This window comes from Equus przewalskii, chromosome 13 (genome assembly GCF_037783145.1).
Source record: "Equus przewalskii isolate Varuska chromosome 13, EquPr2, whole genome shotgun sequence".
NCBI lineage: Eukaryota > Metazoa > Chordata > Mammalia > Perissodactyla > Equidae > Equus > Equus przewalskii.
The window spans coordinates 30,934,274-30,955,350 of NC_091843.1; the positions used below are offsets into that span (position 1 = coordinate 30,934,274).

Here is a 21,077-nt window from a genome sequence, read left to right on the forward strand (position 1 = left end):
CTAAATTGAGAAAGCCATCTTCCCTCTGTTGGACAGGTGAGCATTTTAAAGGTACCTAGTATCCAGTTAGAAGAGGAATCATGGCTCAATCCTCAGGAAAGAAACATGGCTATGCGGAGTCACTGCCTTACGTGGACACAGTATGCATCCATGAAGGAAGAGTCTGTCTTCCGGGAAAGTACAGAAAATCCAAATTGGTAAGATCACCTCTGAGTGTGTGCATGTACGTGTGTGTGTAGATTGGGTGCAGGGATGCACAAATGAGCACATATATTAAAAAGCTATGATTCTATACTTATAACCTCTGTTTACAACTCATAAGTTACACATATTAATTTTTAATTGCACAATTAATGAATAGATTTCCTTTGGAGGATAAATGACAGAGCTCAACTCCTTTCTGATCTTCCTATCCGTCTTGGTTCCTTTTTGCCCTCTCCAGAGGCACTAAGTGTTATCAGTGTGCCAACTCTTCTTCCAGACCTTTAAGAGATACCTTTAGGTACTTAGATGTGTACTCACAGGGACTGTATAGTATGGTTTTGTATATCTTTTTTACATGCATTCTTTCATTCTGTGTAACTCATTTTGTACTTGTTGTTTTTTCTTAATAGAGTGTTTCTAAATTTCATCAAATTGATATATATAAAATCTAACTTTTTCTTTTGAACTGTTGCATAGTATTCAATAATTAAACTGCATTCTGTTTAGCTTTTTCCTTTTTGACAGATGTGCAGATAGTTTCTAGTTTCTCTTTATTACAAACAGTACTGCAATATTTGTGAAGCATATGACTCTTGTATGTGCTATATGTGACTGTTTCTTTGAAGAATTTTTTATTTTTATTTTTTTGGTGAGGAAGATTGGCCCTGGGCTGACTTCTGTTGCCAGTCTTCCTCTTTTTGCTTGAGGAAGATTGTTGCTAAGCTAACATCTGTGCCAGTCTTCCTCTATTTTGTATGTGGGATGCCGCCAGAGCATGGCTTGATGAGTAGTGTGTAGGTCTGTGCCTGGGATCTGAACCCGTGAACCGTAGGCCACTGAAGTGGAGCACGCGAACTTAACCATTACATTGCCAGGCCAGCATCTCTAAAGGAGAATTTTTAATCGTCAGGTTTGTTGAGATATTTACATAAAATAAAATTTATTTTTCTTAGTGTACAGTTCTGTGAGTTTTGGCAAACTCATACATATACAGTTGTGTAACCACTCTCACAATCAAGCTATACAGCATTTAAGGTAGATTTTAAAAAGCTATATACCAAGACAATTCAATGGGGAAAGAATATTCTTTCAGCACATGTTGCTGGCACAACTGGATATCCAAATACAAAAGAATGAAGTTGGACCTCTACCTCATGCCAAATACAAAATTAGCTCAAAATGGATCAAAGACCTAAATGAAAGAATTAAGACTATAGAACTCTTAGAAGACAACATAAGTGTACATTTTTGAGATCTTGGATTAGGTGGCAGTTTCTTAGGTATGATACCAAAAACCCAAGCACCAAAAGAAAAAATATGTAAAATTGACATCATCAAAATTAAAAACTTTTGTGTTTCAATGAACACTGTCAAGAAGGTGAAAAGACAATCTGGAGAATGGGAAAAAATATTCACAAACTATGAGTCTGATGAGCGTCAAGTATCTGAAATATATGAAGGACTATTACAACTCAGTAATAAAAAGACAGGCTAATTAAAAAATAGGCAAAAAATTTGAATAGATATTTCTCCAAAAAGATATAGGCGTACCTTGTTTTATTGCTCCTTGCTTTATTGCACTTTGCACATAATTTTTTTTATGAGACCCTCCACCAGCAAAAAGATTTTGATCTGCTGAAGGCTCAGATGATGATTAGCATCTTTTAGCAATAAAATATTTTTAAATTAAATTATATACATTGTTTTTTGGACATAATGCTATTGCACACTTAGTAGACTACAGTATAGTGTACACATAACTTATATATGCACTGGGAAACCAAAAAATTCATGTTGCTCACTTTGTTGTGATGTTAGCTTTATTGCAGTGAGCTAGAAGCAAACCTGCAATCCCTCCGAGGTGTGCCCTTATACAGGTGGCCAGTAAGTGCGTGAAAAGATGCTCGACATCGTTAGTTGTTAGGGAAATGCAAATCAAACCACGATGAGATACCACTTTAAACTTGCTAGGGTGGCTGTAATGAAAAAGACACAATATCAGATGTTGGAGAGGATGTGGAGAAATCAGAGCCCTCGCACACTGCTGGTGGGAGTGTAAATGGTGCAGCTGCTGTGCAAAACAGTTTTTCAGTGCCTCAAAAAGTTAAACGTAGAGTTACCCCTTCACCCAACAGTTCTACGCTGTGCTGAAAACATATGTCCACACAAAAACTTGTACAGGAGTCTTCATAGCCCATTATTTGTAATAGGTAGAATGTGGAAACAAGCCAAGTGTCCATGAACTAATGAATAGATAGAGAGCGTAGGGATTAAGTATAAAAGCTGTGACCAGAGAATAGAGGTTTTTGCATATATATTTTTTTGTACATAGAAGTACTAAAAGGATGGAATTGTATGATTTTATGCAAAAAACACAAAAATCTGTCATTTCATTTACCTCGTTTCAGCCTCAATTTTCTCACGTATGTGGGCAATTGGCTGGTCTGAAAAGCTGAACTGAACCTTCATCAGTGATATATAACATGGTAATTGGCCTTGAGGATCCAGAGAAAACATCCTTCAGAACCTTTCTCCTTTGTGTGTTTTAAAAAAACTATTATTATTATTTGTTTTATTTAATTGTTTTATTGAAGTAACATTGGTTTATAACATTATATAAATTCCAGATGTACATCATTCTGTTTTGACTTCTGCATGGACTGCATTGTGTTCACCACCAAAAGTATAGTTTCCATCTGTCACTGTGCAAATGTGTCCCTTTGGCCCTTTTGTCCTCCCCCCCCAACCCTTTCCCTCTGGTAACCACCAATCTATTCTTGGTATCTGTGTGTTTATTTGTTTATCTTCCACATATGGGTGAAATCATATGATATTTGTCTTTCTCTGTCTTATTTTGCTTAGCTTAATACCCTCAAGGTCAATCCATATTGTTGCAAATGGCAAGATTTCATCTTTTAAAAATTATTTTTTAAATAGTCAGTCTGATTCTGGAAGAAAGGATACATGTATCTTATAAAAAATATTAAACAGTTCTGGGGGAAAAAAGGAAACCATTTTTATCACCTAGCAATAATATGTGTTTACATAACTTTCTTGGCTCATTCCTAATTGGCGTTTAGATTTTTTCTGAATTTTTTGCTATTACAAACAGTGCTGTGATGAAATCCCTATGAATACATATTTCCCCGCTCAGTCAATGACCTTTTAAGGTAGGTGGAGCAAAGTGGGGTTTCTGGGTCAGAGGTTGTGTGCATTTTATATTTTGATACATATTATCAGATTCCTCTTTATCAAGGTTTGACCAGTTATACTTTTTTCTTTCTTTGGTTTGTTATAGTCTTGTCCTCTCTAAAGCACTCACTTTTGGGTTATTGACACAGCAAGCCCATATTTATGGACACCTACTATGTCAGGGTAAAGCTAGATCCTTTACCCGCAGTGTTTTGAGCACCAGGTTAAACAACTTACCCAAGGTGATACAGTCAGTAAGTTGCTGAGCCAAGATGTGAATCCAGGTATCGTGGACTCCACCTTGAGCAAAGTGGGGATGTAGGAACATAGACATTTATAAAGGGTGGATTTATGTCAAACTGTAGAGTGCTTTGGATCCCAGGCAATGGAGAATGGGTTTTGTCCTTTCAGCAACAAGCAGCCACATGAAGGTTTCTGGGTAGGGGATGAGGTGATGAAAACTGTGATCCAGACTCTGGGAAACTTATGTTTCCTTAGCTCTTGACAGGGATTTAGAAAGGCATTTTAGGCAGACATGAGTGGGTAATCTTAGGGGAACGTCAGAGAAAGAAGGACATATTATTACTTTCAGTCCCCTCTGTTGCCAGGCAGTGTGAGTAATGGCTAGCCACTGCACCCAGAGGATGAAATATGAACAATTTTTTTCAAAGAAAAAAACCTTCCATGGCTGCTGGGTCTAAAATTAGACCTTCGTGCTGTGTGTTGGTTAGCAGGTGTGCGTGTGTGATGGGAAACCAGATGTCATTGTGGCCCCGCTCATGGCCTCTCAGCTCAATTCAGAGATGGGCTCGGAATGGGTTCCCTATAGAATCTGACTAACCCTTGCCCTACGTCGTTTTCACATGCATCCGGTTTTGGTTTCCTGCTGACTTCTCTGCAGTTGCGGCACCTTCTTGGGCAAGGGCTACCTCGGTCTTTCCCATGTCTATCTTATCACCCAGCTGGGCATTTCTCTTATGGTTTCTTCCTTTATTAACTTCATTGGACTTTTTCTTTGTGCGGTTTTTATGGAATGGAATTTACATCCTTTTCAGAACACAGAGTGATGTGTTGTTTTTCCACTTCGCTCACTTTTCCGGGGTCCAGCCTGGTACTCTGTGCCTCAGAGAAGTCCTCCTGTACTTATTCTATTTCTTTTCCTATATCAGTTAGGCTGCTTTCACAGCAAATAGCAGACACCCTGCCTCAGATGATAGCAGCCATCACATATATGTTGACTTTGTGCCAGGCACTATTCTAAGTGCTTGATATATGCATTTATGTCTGTGTGTGTATATATGTAGCTGTGTATATGTGTGTGTATATATATAGATGTATGTATGTGTATATATATTCATTTAATATACATATTCATTTAATCCTCATAGCAACCCTATGAGGTTGGAACTATTATTATCCCATTTTGAGGCTTAGAGAAGTAACTTGCAGAGGTTAAGATGGCCAGTAAGTGTCAGAGAGAGATTCTGACCTGGGCAGTTTGGCTCCAGCATCTGTGCCGTTGCCTTCCTCTCCATAAGGAACTGTATTATCTCACAACCAAGTGGGCTGTAGTTCCACAGTTGTTCTTTGGCTCCACCTTTCCCTGCGTAGTCGATTATTTTTTCAAGTTGGGTTTCCTCATGGCTGCCAGTAGCAGCTAGAGTCAGCATACTTTTTTGTCCACGTTTGTGAGGGAAACAGACTTGTGAGAGGAAGAGAAACTGGGTCCCCACTGTGGGGGGAAAGACCTCCTCCTGAATGTGTTCGAGTCAGCTTAGATCACCGGCTCCCTCCGGGACCGAGAAGAGGGATCAGAGGACTGATACGGGCTAGTTGACCCTGGCCAATCAGGATCTGCCCCAGAACTGGGGTGGAGTCAGTTCCCCCTGAAACACATGGGCTGCGTGGGTGAGGGATGAGCACCTGAACAAAAATAATTGGAGCCTATAAGAAGGGGACCCTGCATACCTCTTTTCCTCTTCACGTGTCCTTTTCGCCATGGTGCCCGCTGTCTTTGTTATGCTTGGGAAGTAATGGAAACTCCTCTGCAAATGAATTCAAGGGTGTCTGTACCAGTGATCAGGCCTCTCAAGCGAAGGGAAGTGGGAACTGGAAAGCCAGCAGGAACTGAGGCAGCCTCATAGTCTCTTGTCTTTCCAGATGTGGCTCATTTGTCCAACAATCTACAGGTTTTGCTTTATTCACACAGCCAACCTGGCTCCTCCAGGCCTCTACAGGCTCTCTCAAGTCCTGTGCCACAAAAACTCACTAGACTCTTGGGTTAGAATCCCTCTTCTGAAACTGCAGTTATATGCTCTTGCACAATTCACTTCTCTAAGCCTCAGTTCCTCAGCTGTGTGATGGGGATAATATCCCTACCTCAGAGGTTATTGTGAGAATTAAATGAGATAGTACATGGAGAGAGCTTAGAACAGCGCCTGCCTATAGGGTTCAATGAGTGTTAGTGATTAGTGTTATTACCTTTTTGTTGTTATTGTCATCTTAAAAAAATTCACATGACTTTTTTTTTTTTTAAAGATTTTATTTTTTTCCTTTTTCTCCCCAAAGCCCCCGGTACATAGTTGTATATTCTTCGTTGTGGGTTCTTCTAGTTGTGGTATGTGGGACGCTGCCTCAGCGTGGTTTGATGAGCAGTGCCATGTCCGTGCCCAGGATTCGAACCAACGAAACACTGGGCCGCCTGCAGCAGAGCGCGCGAACTTAACCACTTGGCCACGGGGCCAGCCCCAACATGACTTTTGATTCTAATCCTTAGTGTGTATTATTTTAATATAGAAACAGTGTTTATAATTATTTACCATTACGCTGTAGGAAGATGTTCCGCGTTGTGGTTTTGTGTTCCCTCAGCACACCAACTCTGGGGATGTGAGCTCCTCAATTCGAGAGTCATGGGAGTAGGAACCCTTCTATTTTAGTTGCAGCACGAGACTTAAGCTCTGGAGAGAATAGCATCCAGGGGTCAATGCAAGCATTTGTCATGGACTGAATGCCCCCGTATTTTGGGTTCTCAGTTCATGCTATGACTGAGGCTGTTGTAGATCCAGGGAAGCCATGCATGGTGCTCTGAGGAGCTGCCTGAGTTTCCAGAGTCAGAGATGCTGGGCTGATGCATTGCTTTGTCTTAGGACACTTGGCCCAAATCAGAAAATAGAAAAGTGAATCTTAATCTGAAATAAAAACATTGAAAATCAGCTCTGTGGGAATGTGCTTTATTCTGTAGAGCAGAACACAGGGATTTACTGTTGGAAGTGGAGAAGGGAGTATACTGTTTTAGGTTTTTCAGATAGAAGAGAAAAGCCATGGTTTCTGCCCTCTGAAATCTTACATTCTGAGATACCCCTTTTTTTTTTTTTTGGTGAGGAAGATTGTCCCTGAGCTAACATCTGTGCCAGTCCTCCTCTATTTTTGTATGTGGAATGCCGCCACAGCATGGCTTGATGAGCAGTGTGTAGGTCTGTGCCTGGGATCTGAACCCACGAACCCCAGGCTGCTGAAGCAGAGTGTGTGAACTTAACCACTACACCACTAGGCTGGCCCCAAGATACACTTTTTAATTTCTTGCTATTTTGTGTTTGTTTCTATTCTTTAAAATGTATTTGCTTGTTAGTTTCTGGTTCTTTTCCTTATAATAGATTTTTATTGTACTAAGTGGGAATATAGTTGAAATGCGTTTGATTTGGCTTTAATAATGGACACTTACTTTATCCAAGTACTTCTAAACGATAATCATCTTGTAAAAGTATTTTCTTGGGCTGCTGTCTTTCACTATAGCTGTGTGGGTTTTTGCGGTAAGTAAGAACTTTTCTGTTATCTTAAAGCAGGGTTTAAATTGTCACCGTCAGTGGAGACTTGCTCTCTTCCTGATAGTGCAGAACTGGGTTTCTTTTGCTTTTGGGTAACAAGTCTATTCTCCCACACTCAGCATCGAGCATCTCAATGGCCTATGTCTTCACCTTTCCGTGTCTAAGAGCTTTTGCTTATCCACTGATACTTGTAAACCTTATTTCTGAGGTTTGAAAATGCTCAGCCTAGTAGCGTGTGTGTTAATATCATTGAATATGTTGATTCAGCGTTTATAAAATATCAAAGGAATTCCTCCTGGAATGTGATAAAAGAATCAAAAAGCTAAAATCAGACTTTACACGCAGATTAAATTAATGGGATGAGCAGCTGTTCTTAGTTCAATAAATTTTCATTATTATTGAAATTACTCATATGAATATTTTTCATTCTAATAAATAAAATATATAACATGTTGAATTTTTTACTTTTCAATTTCTGGATTAAAACATCTCAAGTCTTGAGTATTTATCTGGTGAATCACAAATCGTATAATTTGCCTGTTTCCAGGGGTGCATTGTTGGGCATTTTTCCTTTGTGTATTCGTTTTTTCCCTGCTCTGAAGTCTTTTTTTTTTTTTTTCCTGAGGAGCAAATTTGACACTTTGGTGACTTCCGTGTGCTTGGCACAGGTCTTTTTAGTTGACCTCCAAACTTGCTTTCACTGAAATAGTAAAATATTCCGGTTTTGTTAACTTACTTAGGAATTATTTCTAAGCCCCAATCTTAATGATAAAGGGCTTGAAGTGTGGTTATCTAATGGCCTGAATAAATTCCACTGTGGCCATCCCAAAACATGACTTCTTGTGCTCATATTAACTTTGATTTCCAAAGCACCAGTGGGTGATCAAACAATTAGCAGAACGTACTGTCAATTACAGAAAACTGAGCAACAAGGCCTTTTCTGTGTAAATATGATCTCTGGGCAGGGGCCTTACTTTTAGCTCGATAAGACTGCTCTCTAATAAATACTCATTTGCCTTTTACGTCTGTGTTCATTTAATCAGGGTCTTCCCTGTGTTCCCATCTTGCTGTACCCCCATTATCTAGCACAGTGCTTGGCTTTTGGAGGATGCTTTGTTGCCATTTGTTGAAGGAATGGTGGATAGTGCTTCTTATGGGCCAAAATGGGGATGAGAAGAGGGAGGTGGAAAGAGATGGAAATGGCAAGAGGGGCAAGTGCAAATTGGGAAAGTTTGATAGGATTTGTTAGGAAATTCAACCTAGAGGGACTGTTGAATCAGTAATACAGAGACTTCTCTTCTGGTTTTTGCTGCTTGGTCACTTACAACCGTTTGTCTCTGGGGAAAGGGATAAAGCTGGTCTGAAGTCCCTCACAGAGTGATGTGAAGATTTAATAAGATAATAAATGGGAGTGTTCTACACTTGGGGAGTAAGGTGCTAGATAACTGGAAGTTGTTATTGGAACTAATGGTGAATAAATGCTGTTTTCAAAATGGGGTGGCTCCTTAAAAGTACTAACTTTGAAAAGTGGCGTAAGCTGTTTTATTGAAAATGGAGATGATGGTTGAACTGGAAACAATGATGTTTAGCCAACAGAGCATTCTATGCCATTTTGACGTAAGAGCTTTTGAAATATCTTAGTGAATACCTGTTGATTTTCTTTTTCATCCTCCTTTGCTTTTTGGTTTTGAGTTGTGTATTAGTGCAGGACTCAGGGGAAGGTTAAACATGTAGATTCTAATTTTGTGGGCCTAGGCTGGCTCCTGGGAGTCCACATTTTTAAAGGCCTCCAGGTGAATGTGTTGAGCAGCTAGATTTGGGCACCCCTGATAGCTAGCCAGTCCCCTGTGGTTCCAGTGGTAAGCAAATACACTGCCTGGCACCCCTTTGAACTTCATGTTTTGCAAAGTTCCTGTTAATCTTGTAAAGCATGACCAGTTGATAATCTGGCTCTCCAGCAAACAGTAAACACTTTTCAGCAGAAACACTCTTGTAAAAAGTTTAGCAAAATTCAGATGAGGGCCTTTTTGAATTTATACAAGAGAGGAATTTTCAGTGGAAGTAAGGGAGGAAGAAGGGAGACTCAGTGAGTCTGATTTGTGTCAAAATTGTCTTGCACTCTCTGCTCTCATGGAACAGAGATGCCAGTTAAATTTTCTTTCTTTCTTTTTTTTTGTTAGCTTTTTGCATCTCTAGTGAATATGTAAAAAGTTTGGATATTAAAAATTATAATACTTTATCCACCATACATTGCTATCTTGTAGAATAACCTAAGGGTCTTGAGATAGTAGACAGAAACCTGCTGACAATCTACCTAGTCAAGTGATGTGGATTAAGGCTGCCCCAGGTAGAGAAGCCCAAGGTGACCTGGCCTACATGCCGAACTATATGACCCGGTGGATTTTTATGGTATGAATTAGGGCTGCCCCAGGGAGAGAAACCCAGGGCATCCTCACCTACATGCCGATCTATATGACCAGATTCATATCTAAAGTTATACGACCACACAGTAACCAGACCCCATCTGCACTGAAATCATTTAGTGACTTTTTACATCATCTTTTCTTTTTCCAGTAAAAATAAGTCACGTACCTGTGCCTTATAAATTTAGCCCTAACCCTCAACTCGGGGCAGCAGCAGGAGCTCTGACTGCCCATGGGTCCTGTCCCCATGGCTGCAGCTGTTCACTGCCCATGGGTCCTGTCCCCATGCTATTCCGTACTATTCTCTAAGTAAAAGAGCACCATTGCCAGACCTTGAGAGTCCAAGAAATCTTTTCTTTCGACTCTTCGGCTCGCCGTCCCCGCATCATTTCGATCTGACTTCTCCATCAGTTTGAGAATTGACACCTGGGAGCTTGATTGTTGTCTTTCGAATCCAGGCTAATATTGGTGCTAAGCAAAGAGATAGAAAATAAAATTGATAAGCTGATTTGCACTTACAGCTACATTTTGAGATATTTTCTGTGCTGGAGGTAGAGGCAGCTCTGTTTTGTATGTGTCTCACCTCCAGAGGGGTGTAGCGCTGGGCAGAATTTAGGGGTAATTCCTGGGTCGCTGTGTTTGGTTCTCCGCTCTGCTCTGGGATGACTCACCAGTCTCTTGTCTGAAGATAAGAAAACCTTCCAGCCCTCACATAGTTCTCGTTTGGATGCATCTTACTCCAAGTATTCTTTATTATCATATTTAAAAGTGTTTCCTCTTTTTTTGAACAAGTATGACACGTTCATTGTAGAACAGTTACAAAATACTTATAAGAAAAAATCAGAATATGTTCATGCCCTCTTCAGGTGTGTGCTCTTTCTAGTCAGTGACCCCAAAGGAAACTGATATTCTGAGCTCCATCCTTGTAGATTGGTTTTGCCTATTGCTGATCTTCACATGGAATGGAATCATAGACTATGTACTGTGTTGTATCTTGTGTATCAGTGGTTTGTTCTTTTCCCATTGCTGTGTAGCATTCCATTGTTAGGAGCATGCTGCAGTTGCTACAATTTATTTACTCATTCTGCAGAAAACTCATTTTTACAAACATGGAATCACACCGTAAATGGTATTCTGACTTTTACATTAATTTAACATTACATTTGAGACTGTCTTTTCTTATTAAATATGTCACTTTTAAATTATTTTTTTATAGCTGTCCAGATGTATTCTTTGGATAAAATTATTCTAGTATGTTTTATTAAGTGTCCTAATTATTGGGTATTTGCATTATTTCCCATTATTTGCTCTTATAAATAATGATGTAATAAATGTCTTTATAGGCTGGTTTTATAATCATTTAAGATTTTTTCTTAGGACACATTGTTATGGGGGCTGGCCTGGTGGTGCAGTGGTTAACTTTGCACATTCTGCTTTGGCAGCCTGGGGTTTGCTGGTTCGGATCCTGGGTGTGGACCTACACACTGCTTGTCAAGCCATGCTGTGGCAGGCATCCCACATATAAAGTGGAAGAAGATGGGCACGGATGTTAGCTCAGGGCCAGTCCTCCTCAGCAAAAAGGGGAGGATTGGCGACAGATGCTAGCTCAGGGCTAATCTGCCTCAAGAAAAAAAAAGAGGACACATTGTTAAAATTAGATGTTATGAGTCCAAGGGTTTGCAGGCTTTTATTAGGTATAGCTAAATTGAAGCATGCATTCCTAAGCATCTCTGAAAACTCTCTAGGCACATGGCAGTTGGCAGTGTTGTGTAGACCTGCATTTGAAATAGGATCCGAAACAGCTACATAATTTGCAGGGGCTAGTGCAAAATGAAAATGCAGAGTCCTTTGTTTAAAATGGTTAAGAATTTCAAAACAGTGACAGGAGAGCATTCAACTAAGTGTGTAGCCCTGCTGATAGGTGAGCCCTGTGCGACTGCATGGATCACATGTCCTTGAAGCCAACCCTGAATGGGATGCATGTGCTGGTGTACCCAGTATCCCAAGACAAGCCTCCAGTTGGGTCAGTTCACAAACTGTTGTATATTTTGAATCTTTGCCCACCACTCAGGATGCCAGTAAGCTTGCATTGACTGGGTACTTTTCTAGGTACTAGGATTGTGAGGTTAACTATGTGGATTCAAATAGTGGTCCTGCTGCTTATTTTTTTGACTTTAGCAAATTCGCCTCTCTGAACCTCAGTTTTTTCATCTGTAAAGTGGGGTTAGTATTACCTACTTAATGAGATTGTTGTGAAAATTAACTGAAATGTGTGTATATAAAGGACTTAACAATGCCTTACCACAATAGGCTGTTGAAAAGTACTTTCTGTGATTACATCAATTTTTAAATACTGTGTTTTCAGAAACGGAGCCACCCTGCCCTATAAAATAGACCTGCACCAGCTGCACCAGGCTGCCGGCTTCTTGAGATTCCACCATTTGATTATTCCTTAGTGTTACGGCATTCCCTGCTGCTGCCCATTGTTATAATTTGGGGTTATTGTTAATGACCCATTCCCAGGATGTTTAAAAGAAAGCCATTCAGAGGGAGAGTGCTGTCGGAGCAGAGGTCAGAGAGGCTGGCAGGATGTTTGGTCTCACACGGCTGTTATGCAGACAGTGAGTGTGTGACCCGTGATAGCAGAGGGGGAGACACTCTGGCTGGAAAGCTGGGTGTTCATTCAAACCTCCAAGGGCTTTGAATGCCAGAATGGGGAGGGAGAGACTCATTGCCAAGTGGCTTACAGTGATCAAGTGCCACCTAGAAGTTAATGAAGTACAGTGGTTTTGGAGGTTACCAAAGCTGGATTTGTACTGGCGGCATTTAACTCTCAGACACTGTGCTTCTCTTTGTGTAAGTGGGAATAGTAGTGGTGGTAGTAGTAGAGGATGTTATTATTATTATTCCTGGTGTCAATATTATTAACTAACATTTATTGAATGCTTACCCATATTACCTTGAGTGCTCTCCGTGTATTGCCTTATTCACCCTTGGAGCAACCTATGAAATTGGTATTATTAACCCAGTTTTCCAGAGACTAAGCCTCATGGAGCTTCAGGAACTTGCCTACATGGGCAGGTCCCCATTCCACGTTAGAGATGAGGTATGAATCCAAATAACCTGACTCCAGGGACCACAGCCATAGCCCATGTCCTCTGTGTGTGTGTGTGTATGTGTGTGTTAAGGCTGAAAACTGCTTAGTGCTTATTGAATTGGTTCTCTGGAGGAAAAGTTATATAAATGGCTTTAGTAAGATAGAATGGGAGACACGACGTATTCTGGCGTGGTGGAGCGCACGTATGAGCAGGCAGTCTCACAGCAGTGTTAGGCCTAGGGGGTTAGACAGGGCATGCCCAGGCAGTCTGACCTGCAGACCCTGACTTTCCTTTGGGCCACCCCACCTTGTGTTTACAGGAGAATACCAGAAACATCATGATTACAACTGAGATGTTATCACAATAAGAATATCTGTGGAAACTTTATTTTTCCCTCAAAGAAACTTTAATTAAATTCCCGTCATGAAAACAATTAGGCAAGATTTGCCATACCTAACCGGTCAATAATTCAGGGGCGGGATCTCATTAATAGCTTTTGCTTTCCCAAAACTACCATTTTGAGGATTCTGAGCTGATGACTGCATGCTCTGGGGATTAATTCCTGATCCATATTTTCTCTGAACTTTTTAATTTTCCCAAGTCCAGAAGGGAACACATTTTTAAATGACCCAAAAGTAGGGGACTGATTATATAAATTACCATTCACTTTCACAAAGATGTTCCTAGATTTGAGCTGTGCTTTCTCTGTCATGATTCCATTGTGTTGTGTGTTGAATTACGTCCGCCTGTGGACAAAGTGATAGATGTGACTTGGATACAGGCACTGTGTGAATGAGTGAGTGAGCCTCCTCTTAGCATGATTTTCCAGATACCATGGTGGCTTATCTCTCAGCCAGCTGAAGGCTGCCCCCTACTGACTTTAGCAGGTGGAAGTCCTGAGACATTTGGTTCAGTTTTCCCTCGTGAAAGTATTGAGATCTACTACAAATTTCCCCCCTTCTTTTGCTTCTTCCTTTCCTCTTCCCTACCCTCCCTCCTTCTCTCCATTCTTTTGTTCCTAATGCTTTACTGATTTCCTACCATGTGCTAGTCATTGCAGTTGGAATTGATGCAACGAGGAAAAAAAATACAGGTAAAACCATTTAGAAAAAGTATTTGGCATTATCTATTCAAGTTGAAACTGTGCATGTCTTATGACCCAGATATTCAACTGCTGGAGCCTCTAGAGGCACTCCTGCACATATGTACCTGGACGCGTTATAAGTATTTTCTTTTCAGCACTGTTGATAATAGCCCCAAACTGGGTCCATAGTAAATGTCCATTTTGGTATAGTGGATAAATAATTTGGAGTATTTTTAAACAGTAGAACACTATGCAGCAATGAAAGTTAACAAAAACAGCTATGTACAACAGTATGGATGAATCTCAACTGAGCATGTGGGTTTTATTCTCTCTGCCTTAGTAAACAGTCAGTGAGAAGATCATTGTGTGCTTAGGAAGCTGACTTTGGGCAGTGTGTAGTATGGGAAGTCCACGCTGGAGACAAGGACCCCACTGGGAGGCAGTTGTGCTGGTCCTGGAGAAAGAAAATGCTGTGCTAAACCCAGGTAGCAGTAGAAAGGGAGAAAGTGACATGGACTATTGAGGGATGTTAGACGTAAAAGAAGTGCAATCTAGTGACTAATTGAATGTTTGGATTAATTAGAATAGGAACCATATAATATCTTGCCGAGATTGCTAATCTCATAGACTAGGAGGATAGTTGTGTCATTAAGAAAGGAGCAAGAGTAGGATTTTGAGGCAGTAGATAATGAATCTGCATGACATCAAGCTATATGCCCTCGAATAAGTTATTTAATTTCTCTTTTCCTCATGTACAAAAGAGAGAAACAATTTTAAGAGTAGCAACCTCAGAAGATAATACAGTGTCTGATACATAATACTGTTACTCTCCAGTGTTTTGAAGAATAAGTGTGACCCTGAGTACAGAACGTCATAAATGTGATGCAGTCCTTCCTTGAGGCTTGACAGAGATAAAAGGCAGGTGCAGGAAGACTTGAACATCCTTATGTATCGAACGAAACATCGAACACTTCAAGATTGGGGGCGGGAGAGTCTTAGGACAAAAGGCGCAAGGAACTGAGTTTAACATAGTGTGGAAGAGGAAAGCCAGGAGGTGATTTAATGAGACTTTAACTGAAGGGTGAGTCAGAAGGTAGCATGTACCTTTTCTGAAAATGGTTCTTGGTAGCACAGAGCCTTTTAAAGAATAACTTTTTATTTATGTAAAAAGAATCCTCAGGGCCTTATTATTAATATTTCTTTGTGATTGCCAAGTAATACATATTTATTGTAGAAAATTAGTAAAAAGAAGAACAAAGTAAATAAATAACACCTGTAATTCTAATGTCCAGAGATTCTGTTCGTATTTCGACTCTGTCCATTTGTGCATCCATCCATACGTCTATCCATGCATCCATTTTTCTTTCTTTTTTCTTCAAGAGCTAAAATTAGACTGTATGTCGCGTCACCTGCTGTGTTTTACACAGAAGCTTAAATGGAAGCTTATCCAGCCTGAGGGATTTAGGTTAGCTTTGTGTAGGAAGGAGAAAATGTCTGATGTGCTTTGTCAATGAGTCATTGAGGAAAAGTGCAACATTTTCTTCTCTGGAACTCTTAAAATATAATAGGATAAACTCTCATCTTGTTGATGGCAAGGGCATGACCCCGCTTTACTGCCCTCTTATTCTCTGATACGTGGGCAAACCCTGAGAGTGTTTTTCTGAGCACTTACTTCTCCCAAAAGTGGCGGGAGGAAATATTGGTTAGAATATGATGTAAGACAGACTTTTATTAGTCCCTCACTTACTCTTGCCTTGAGGACTCAAGTGTGCCTCTCTTCCAAGAGTGTGAGACTGCTCAAGTTTTCGTCTTTAGATATTAAAGTCACTGTAAAATTCTACTCTGACTAATCTGGAATAAAGACAGGAAAGATTAGTGTCATGAGGATATAGTTTTACTTGAGAAAATCATTTTAAATAGGCTTAAATCTAAGAGGGAGAAGCTGCTTTGTCTAGGCTGACTGTTTGCCTAGACTGTTTACCTCAGATCTGCTAAGATAATTCTGTGTGTGTGTGTGTGTGGAGAGAGAGAGAGAGAGAGAGAGAGAGAGGGAGAAGGGGAGAGAGAGAGTGAGATAAGTGTTGTGAAGACTTTCTTTTTACTGGGTGCGTTATCTAAATGTAGAGGCCACTGTTGTTAGAGAATTAGAGAGAAGGTCTAGTAAAAAGGTTATGGTAACTATTTTAACCCAAATCACAGCTTTTTGGATCCATAATTTTCTCAGAACATCTTTCTGAGTGTGTTTATATATACCTGCCCCTCCCCACCCCCCCGCCCCAATACACATACGCGAGATGTGGCTTCCATCTCCTTTCCATAGAGATATAACAAGGTAGGGGAAAGTATTTTCTTTGTTGAATATTTTTGATTGTAAAGAAATTTAATGTTCATTCATTCATTTAACAAATGCTCATTGAACTCATTGAGTGTAGGCACTGTGCTGAGAATGGGGAATAGGAGACCGTCTGCAAGCATTCAGGAGTGGCAACAAGCCTTTTAGTCAGTGCTGCGTGTGTAACTGTTAATATGCACCTGTTTCTTGGTGGTCTTAGAAGAGAAGTCCTTGTGCCTTCAGGATAAAGTCTAAACTCCTCAGCCTGAGAAGACAATTTACAGTCTAGTCTCTATTTGTCCTTCTAGCCTCATCTCCTAACATCTCCTATGCCCCCTTTTGCTCACATCGTTCCTATGGGGAGCATTTATCAAGCCCCTTACTAAGTATTGGGCTTTTTCAGATAACTTGTGTCTCCCTAGACCTGTTCCTTCATGCTTGCTTGCCTGAGTCCTTGAGGTTTTCCTCTAGTGGAATGCTTTGCCTCCATTTGCTGGTGTGACACTCACCCACTTCTCTCTTTGTCCTTCCCACTAGTCCAGTGAGACCTTGGAGGACAGAGTCTGTCTTTTTCACTGTGGGCCTCAAGCACCTAGGATGGTGCTTAACATATAGTAACCTCTCAGTCGGTGTGTGTTGAACAAATAAATGAGTGAGGAATAGTGTAATCCAGATCTCTTGTGATGGTGAACTCGCTTAGCTTTTGTTTATCTTGGAAAGTCAATTTTTTCTCCTTCATTTTTGAAGGATGGCTTTGCTGGCTATAGTGTTCTTGGTTTGCATTTTTTTCTTTCAGCACTTTGAATATATCATCCCAATTCCTTCTGGCCTACAAGGTTTTTCCTGAGAAATCCACTGAAGATTTTACGGGAGCTCCCTTGACGAGTTGCTTTTTTCTCAAGTTCAATGAGCTTCTTGAATTTGGATGTCCATTTCCTTCCTCAAATTTGTGAAGTTTTCAGTCATTATTTCTTCATATAGGCTCTCTGCCTCCATTTCTCTCTGTTCTCCCTCTGGGACTCCCATAATATGTATATTGATCCATTTGGTGATCTCATAAGTCCCTTAGGCTTTCTTCAGTTTTGTTCATTCTTTTTTCTTTTTGCCCCTCTGACTCAATGATTTCAAATGACTTGTCTTCAAGTGTGCTGATTCTTTCTTCTGCTTGGTCAAATCTGATGTTGAACCTTTCTAGTGAATTTTTTTAATTCAATAATTATATTCTTCAGTTCCTGATTTCTGTTTTTTTAAAAAAGTTTCTATTTCTTTGTTGATATTCTCATTTTATTCATATATAATTTTACTCATTTCATTTAGTTATCTATCTGTGTTCCCTTTTAGCTCATTGAGCATCTTTAAGATGGTTATTTTGAATTTATTGTCAGGTAATTCATAGCTCTTCATTTCTTTAGGGTTGGTTTCTGGAGCTTTATTTTTATTTTTTATTTTTTTGGTGAGGAACATTGGCCCTGAGCTAACATCTGTTGCCAATCTTCTTTTTGCTTGAGGAACATAGTTGCTGAGCTAACAGCTATGCCAGTCTTCCTCTATTTTGTGTGTAGGTCCCTGCCACAGCATGGCTTGATGAATGGTGTGTAGGTCTGTGTCTGGATCCAAATTGTGAACCCTGAGCTGCTGAAGTGGAGTGTGTGAACTTAACCACTATGCCACTGGGCTGGCCCCTATTTTGTTATTTTTGATTAGGCTGTGCTTTCTTATCTCTTTGTGTACTTTGTGATCTTTTGGCAAGACTTGGGCATTTGAAAAGATGGTCACCTCTCCCAGCCTTTATGGACTGGCTTCATGCAGGAGATGACCTTCATCAATCAGTATGAGTAGAGATTCTGGGGGCCTCTCAAATCTTTTCTGAGGATGTTTCTTCTCTGGGCTTTGTGTATAATTTCCCAGTTAAAGAGGTCGACCCCTGTTCTCAAGAGCCCATAATCTCTCTCTCTCATTTTTTTAAGATTTTATTTTTCCTTTTTCTCCCAAAGCCCCCCAGTACATAGTTGTGTATTTTTAGTTGTGGGTCCTTCTAGTTGTGGCATGTGGGATGCCACCTCAGCATCACTTGATGAGCAGTGCCATTTCTGTGCCCAGGATTTGAATCAGCGAAATCCTGGGCTGTCGAAGCAGGGCGTGTGAACTTAACCACTCGGCCATGGGGCCAGCCCCCCATAATCTCTTGCTCTGCCTGGTGGCTGTCTGAGGTACTGCACACTCTCTAGTGCTGTACTAAGTCACCGTGCTTTCCTTTGTTCTCAGCAACCCCAGGCATCTGAAGTATACTGTCATTCCCTTTAGCATTCTTTTATTTTTTTAATTTTTTTTAAAAAATTTTCTTTCTTTTTTTTTTTTGGAGGAAGATTAGCCCTGAGCTAACTACTGCCAGTCCTCCTCTTTTTGCTGAGGAAGACCTACCCTGAGCTAACATCCATGCCCATCTTCCTCTACTTTGTATGTGGGACGCCTACCCCAGCATGGTGTGCCAAGTAGTGCCATGTCCACACCCGGGATTCGAACCAGCGAACCTCAGGCTGCCAAGAAGCAGAATGTGCGAACTTAACACTGCGCCACCGGGCCAGCCCCTCCCTTTAGCATTCTAAGTCAGGTGAGACAGAAATCTGTTCCTCAGGCAGCCCCCCTGTAAAGCCAGAATGTTGGACATACCTTCTGCTCTTCTCTTTCCCTCCCAAGGAAGAAGCTGGGAGTTGGGAGCATTTTCCTGATTGCACTGCACTGTGCTGGGTGGATGGGGGCTATGGCAGGTAAATTCAACAAACTTTCTTCACTTTGATGTGGCTCTGCTTGGCTTTGCACTCACCTGCGGTGCTACAACCTCTTAACTGGCTTATGGAATTCTTACAAAGGCGATTTGGTCCATATATTGTTGTTGAGTTGGTGTCTCCACGAGGGAATAAGGGCCTGGGGTTTCACATTCTGCCATCTTTCTGATGTCACTCTTTAGTGTTATCCAGATCTCTGTTTTATGAAATGGAGATAATATTGGTAGAACTTTAAATAAGGTAGTGGTACCTCTAATCTGTCTCACCTCCATTTCCAAGTGAGGATTAAAGAAGCCATTCCAGGCTTCTGGCTTTCCTGTCTCTGTCTCTGTCTCTAGTAATGGTGGCTAACATTTAGCGAATGCTCATTGTGTGTTAGGAGCTGTTCATGTTCCTCTTATGTGTATTAGCACGTTTACTTCTCACAGTAGTTGTGAAAGGAAGATACTGTGATTATTCCCATTTTACATGTGAGGAAACTGAGTTAAGAGAGTCCAAGTAATTTACCCAAGGTCATACAGCTGATAATTGTATTAGACACAATTTTAAAAAGCCATTTTATAGCATGAAATGAATATATATATTAATGTATGTTAATATAATTAATATATATAACTTAGAGTCACTTACATTTATTTATTGTAGGTCAAGTAGAACAACTTTTTAAAGACTGTTGACTATCCTGACTATCACAGTTTGATCTTGGAATTATTTGTTAGGTATTACTGGAAATCCTGTGTTCTGGAGTTGTTAGAATAATGCGCCCATATATTTTCTCTTCTTTCCAGCTTTATTGAGATATCACTGACATATAGTGTTGTGTAAATTTAAGATGTATGATGTAATAATTTGATATATGTTTATATTGCAATATAATTACCACAAAAAGGTCAGTTAACAAATCCATCACTGCATATAGTTGCATCTTTTTTTGTGGTGAGAACTTCTAAAGTCTACTCTCTTAGAAACTGGAAACGAATATTCTTTAATTTGAATAAGTCTTGCTTATATTATGTAAACCCTAAGTCTGTTTTTGACAAAATCTTTTGTTGTAATAGGCAATTATTGAGTTACTATGGATATTATTTTTTGTTGATTATGAGTGGTAATTATGCTGTTGGAAATCCCTATAGTTTAAATATCCAAACATAGAATAACATCAAAGATGCATATTTTTGCTTTTTGCAGGACAGAGTTCATTCAAAGAGGCAGGATTTCAATCACAGGGGCTGGCTTTCTCAACTACATTTTGGAAACGTTTGCCAGCACGTTCTTAAGACAGGGAGCCCAGAAGGTAAGCTTGGTTGCACTTTGAACCAGTGTTAATTTTAAGAAACCATGGAGATTCCCATTGGATTCTTGAATAAGGCTCAGGAACAGACATAACAAGAAAAAAGTACGGTTAATAAACAAATTTATGCAAAAATAATTACCCTCCCTAATTATTACATAAAACCAAATCAAAGTAAAACTAAGGTGCCATTTGTGGCCCATTAAATTAAAAATATGCTGATGAAAAGTATGGGATAATATGGAGAATACTTATAGTCTAATTAAGACAAATAAGCAGAATGAATACAGTCTATATAATATGATGACAACTATTTAATAAAAAAGATACTAGCTAATACTTATTGAGCACTTACTATGTGCTACTCACTCTAAAAAGAATTTGTATTTATTATCTCATTTATTCCTCACAAACCTTTGAAATGGCTGTTATTTTTGTCCTGATATTATGGATGAGGAGGATGCAGAGATCTGGAGCTTCTGGTTGTCTGTTATGGTGGTTTTCAAACTCTAGGCTTATGGGAGCTTAGGCTTCTGTGATCCAGAGCCCACTTTGGAGTTCTAGGGTCCTGTGTACCTTGTTTTAAATAGGGCTATTCTATTTCTAATATGTCTTACATGATATTACACATGAACTTGAGATAGCCTATTCTGTTGCTTAGAGCCAAGTCCATTCCTTATGCATCTTTCTATGCCTATTACAGGTGTTCTGAAGTGTTTTAAAATTATTATTTATAATATTTTATTTTATTATTGTTGTGATAATGAGCATAATCACTTATTTCCAGGATTTACTCAGGAATTATGCACATGTTACTTAGTTTTGTTTTGTGAGTTAGGCTGA

General features: G+C 39.9%; 1 protein-coding gene across 1 annotated transcript in view; it reads left to right on the top strand.

Annotated features, from left to right (window-relative positions):
- Window positions 1-21,077, top strand: part of PRELID2 (PRELI domain containing 2) — a 73,992-nt gene that overhangs the window by 17,539 nt on the left and 35,376 nt on the right. Inside the window, exons 4-5 of the mRNA XM_008513864.2 lie at window positions 37-197; window positions 20,132-20,237. Of these exons, the coding sequence (XP_008512086.1) occupies window positions 37-197; window positions 20,132-20,237 (267 nt within the window). The remainder of the gene's footprint in view (window positions 1-36; window positions 198-20,131; window positions 20,238-21,077) is intronic.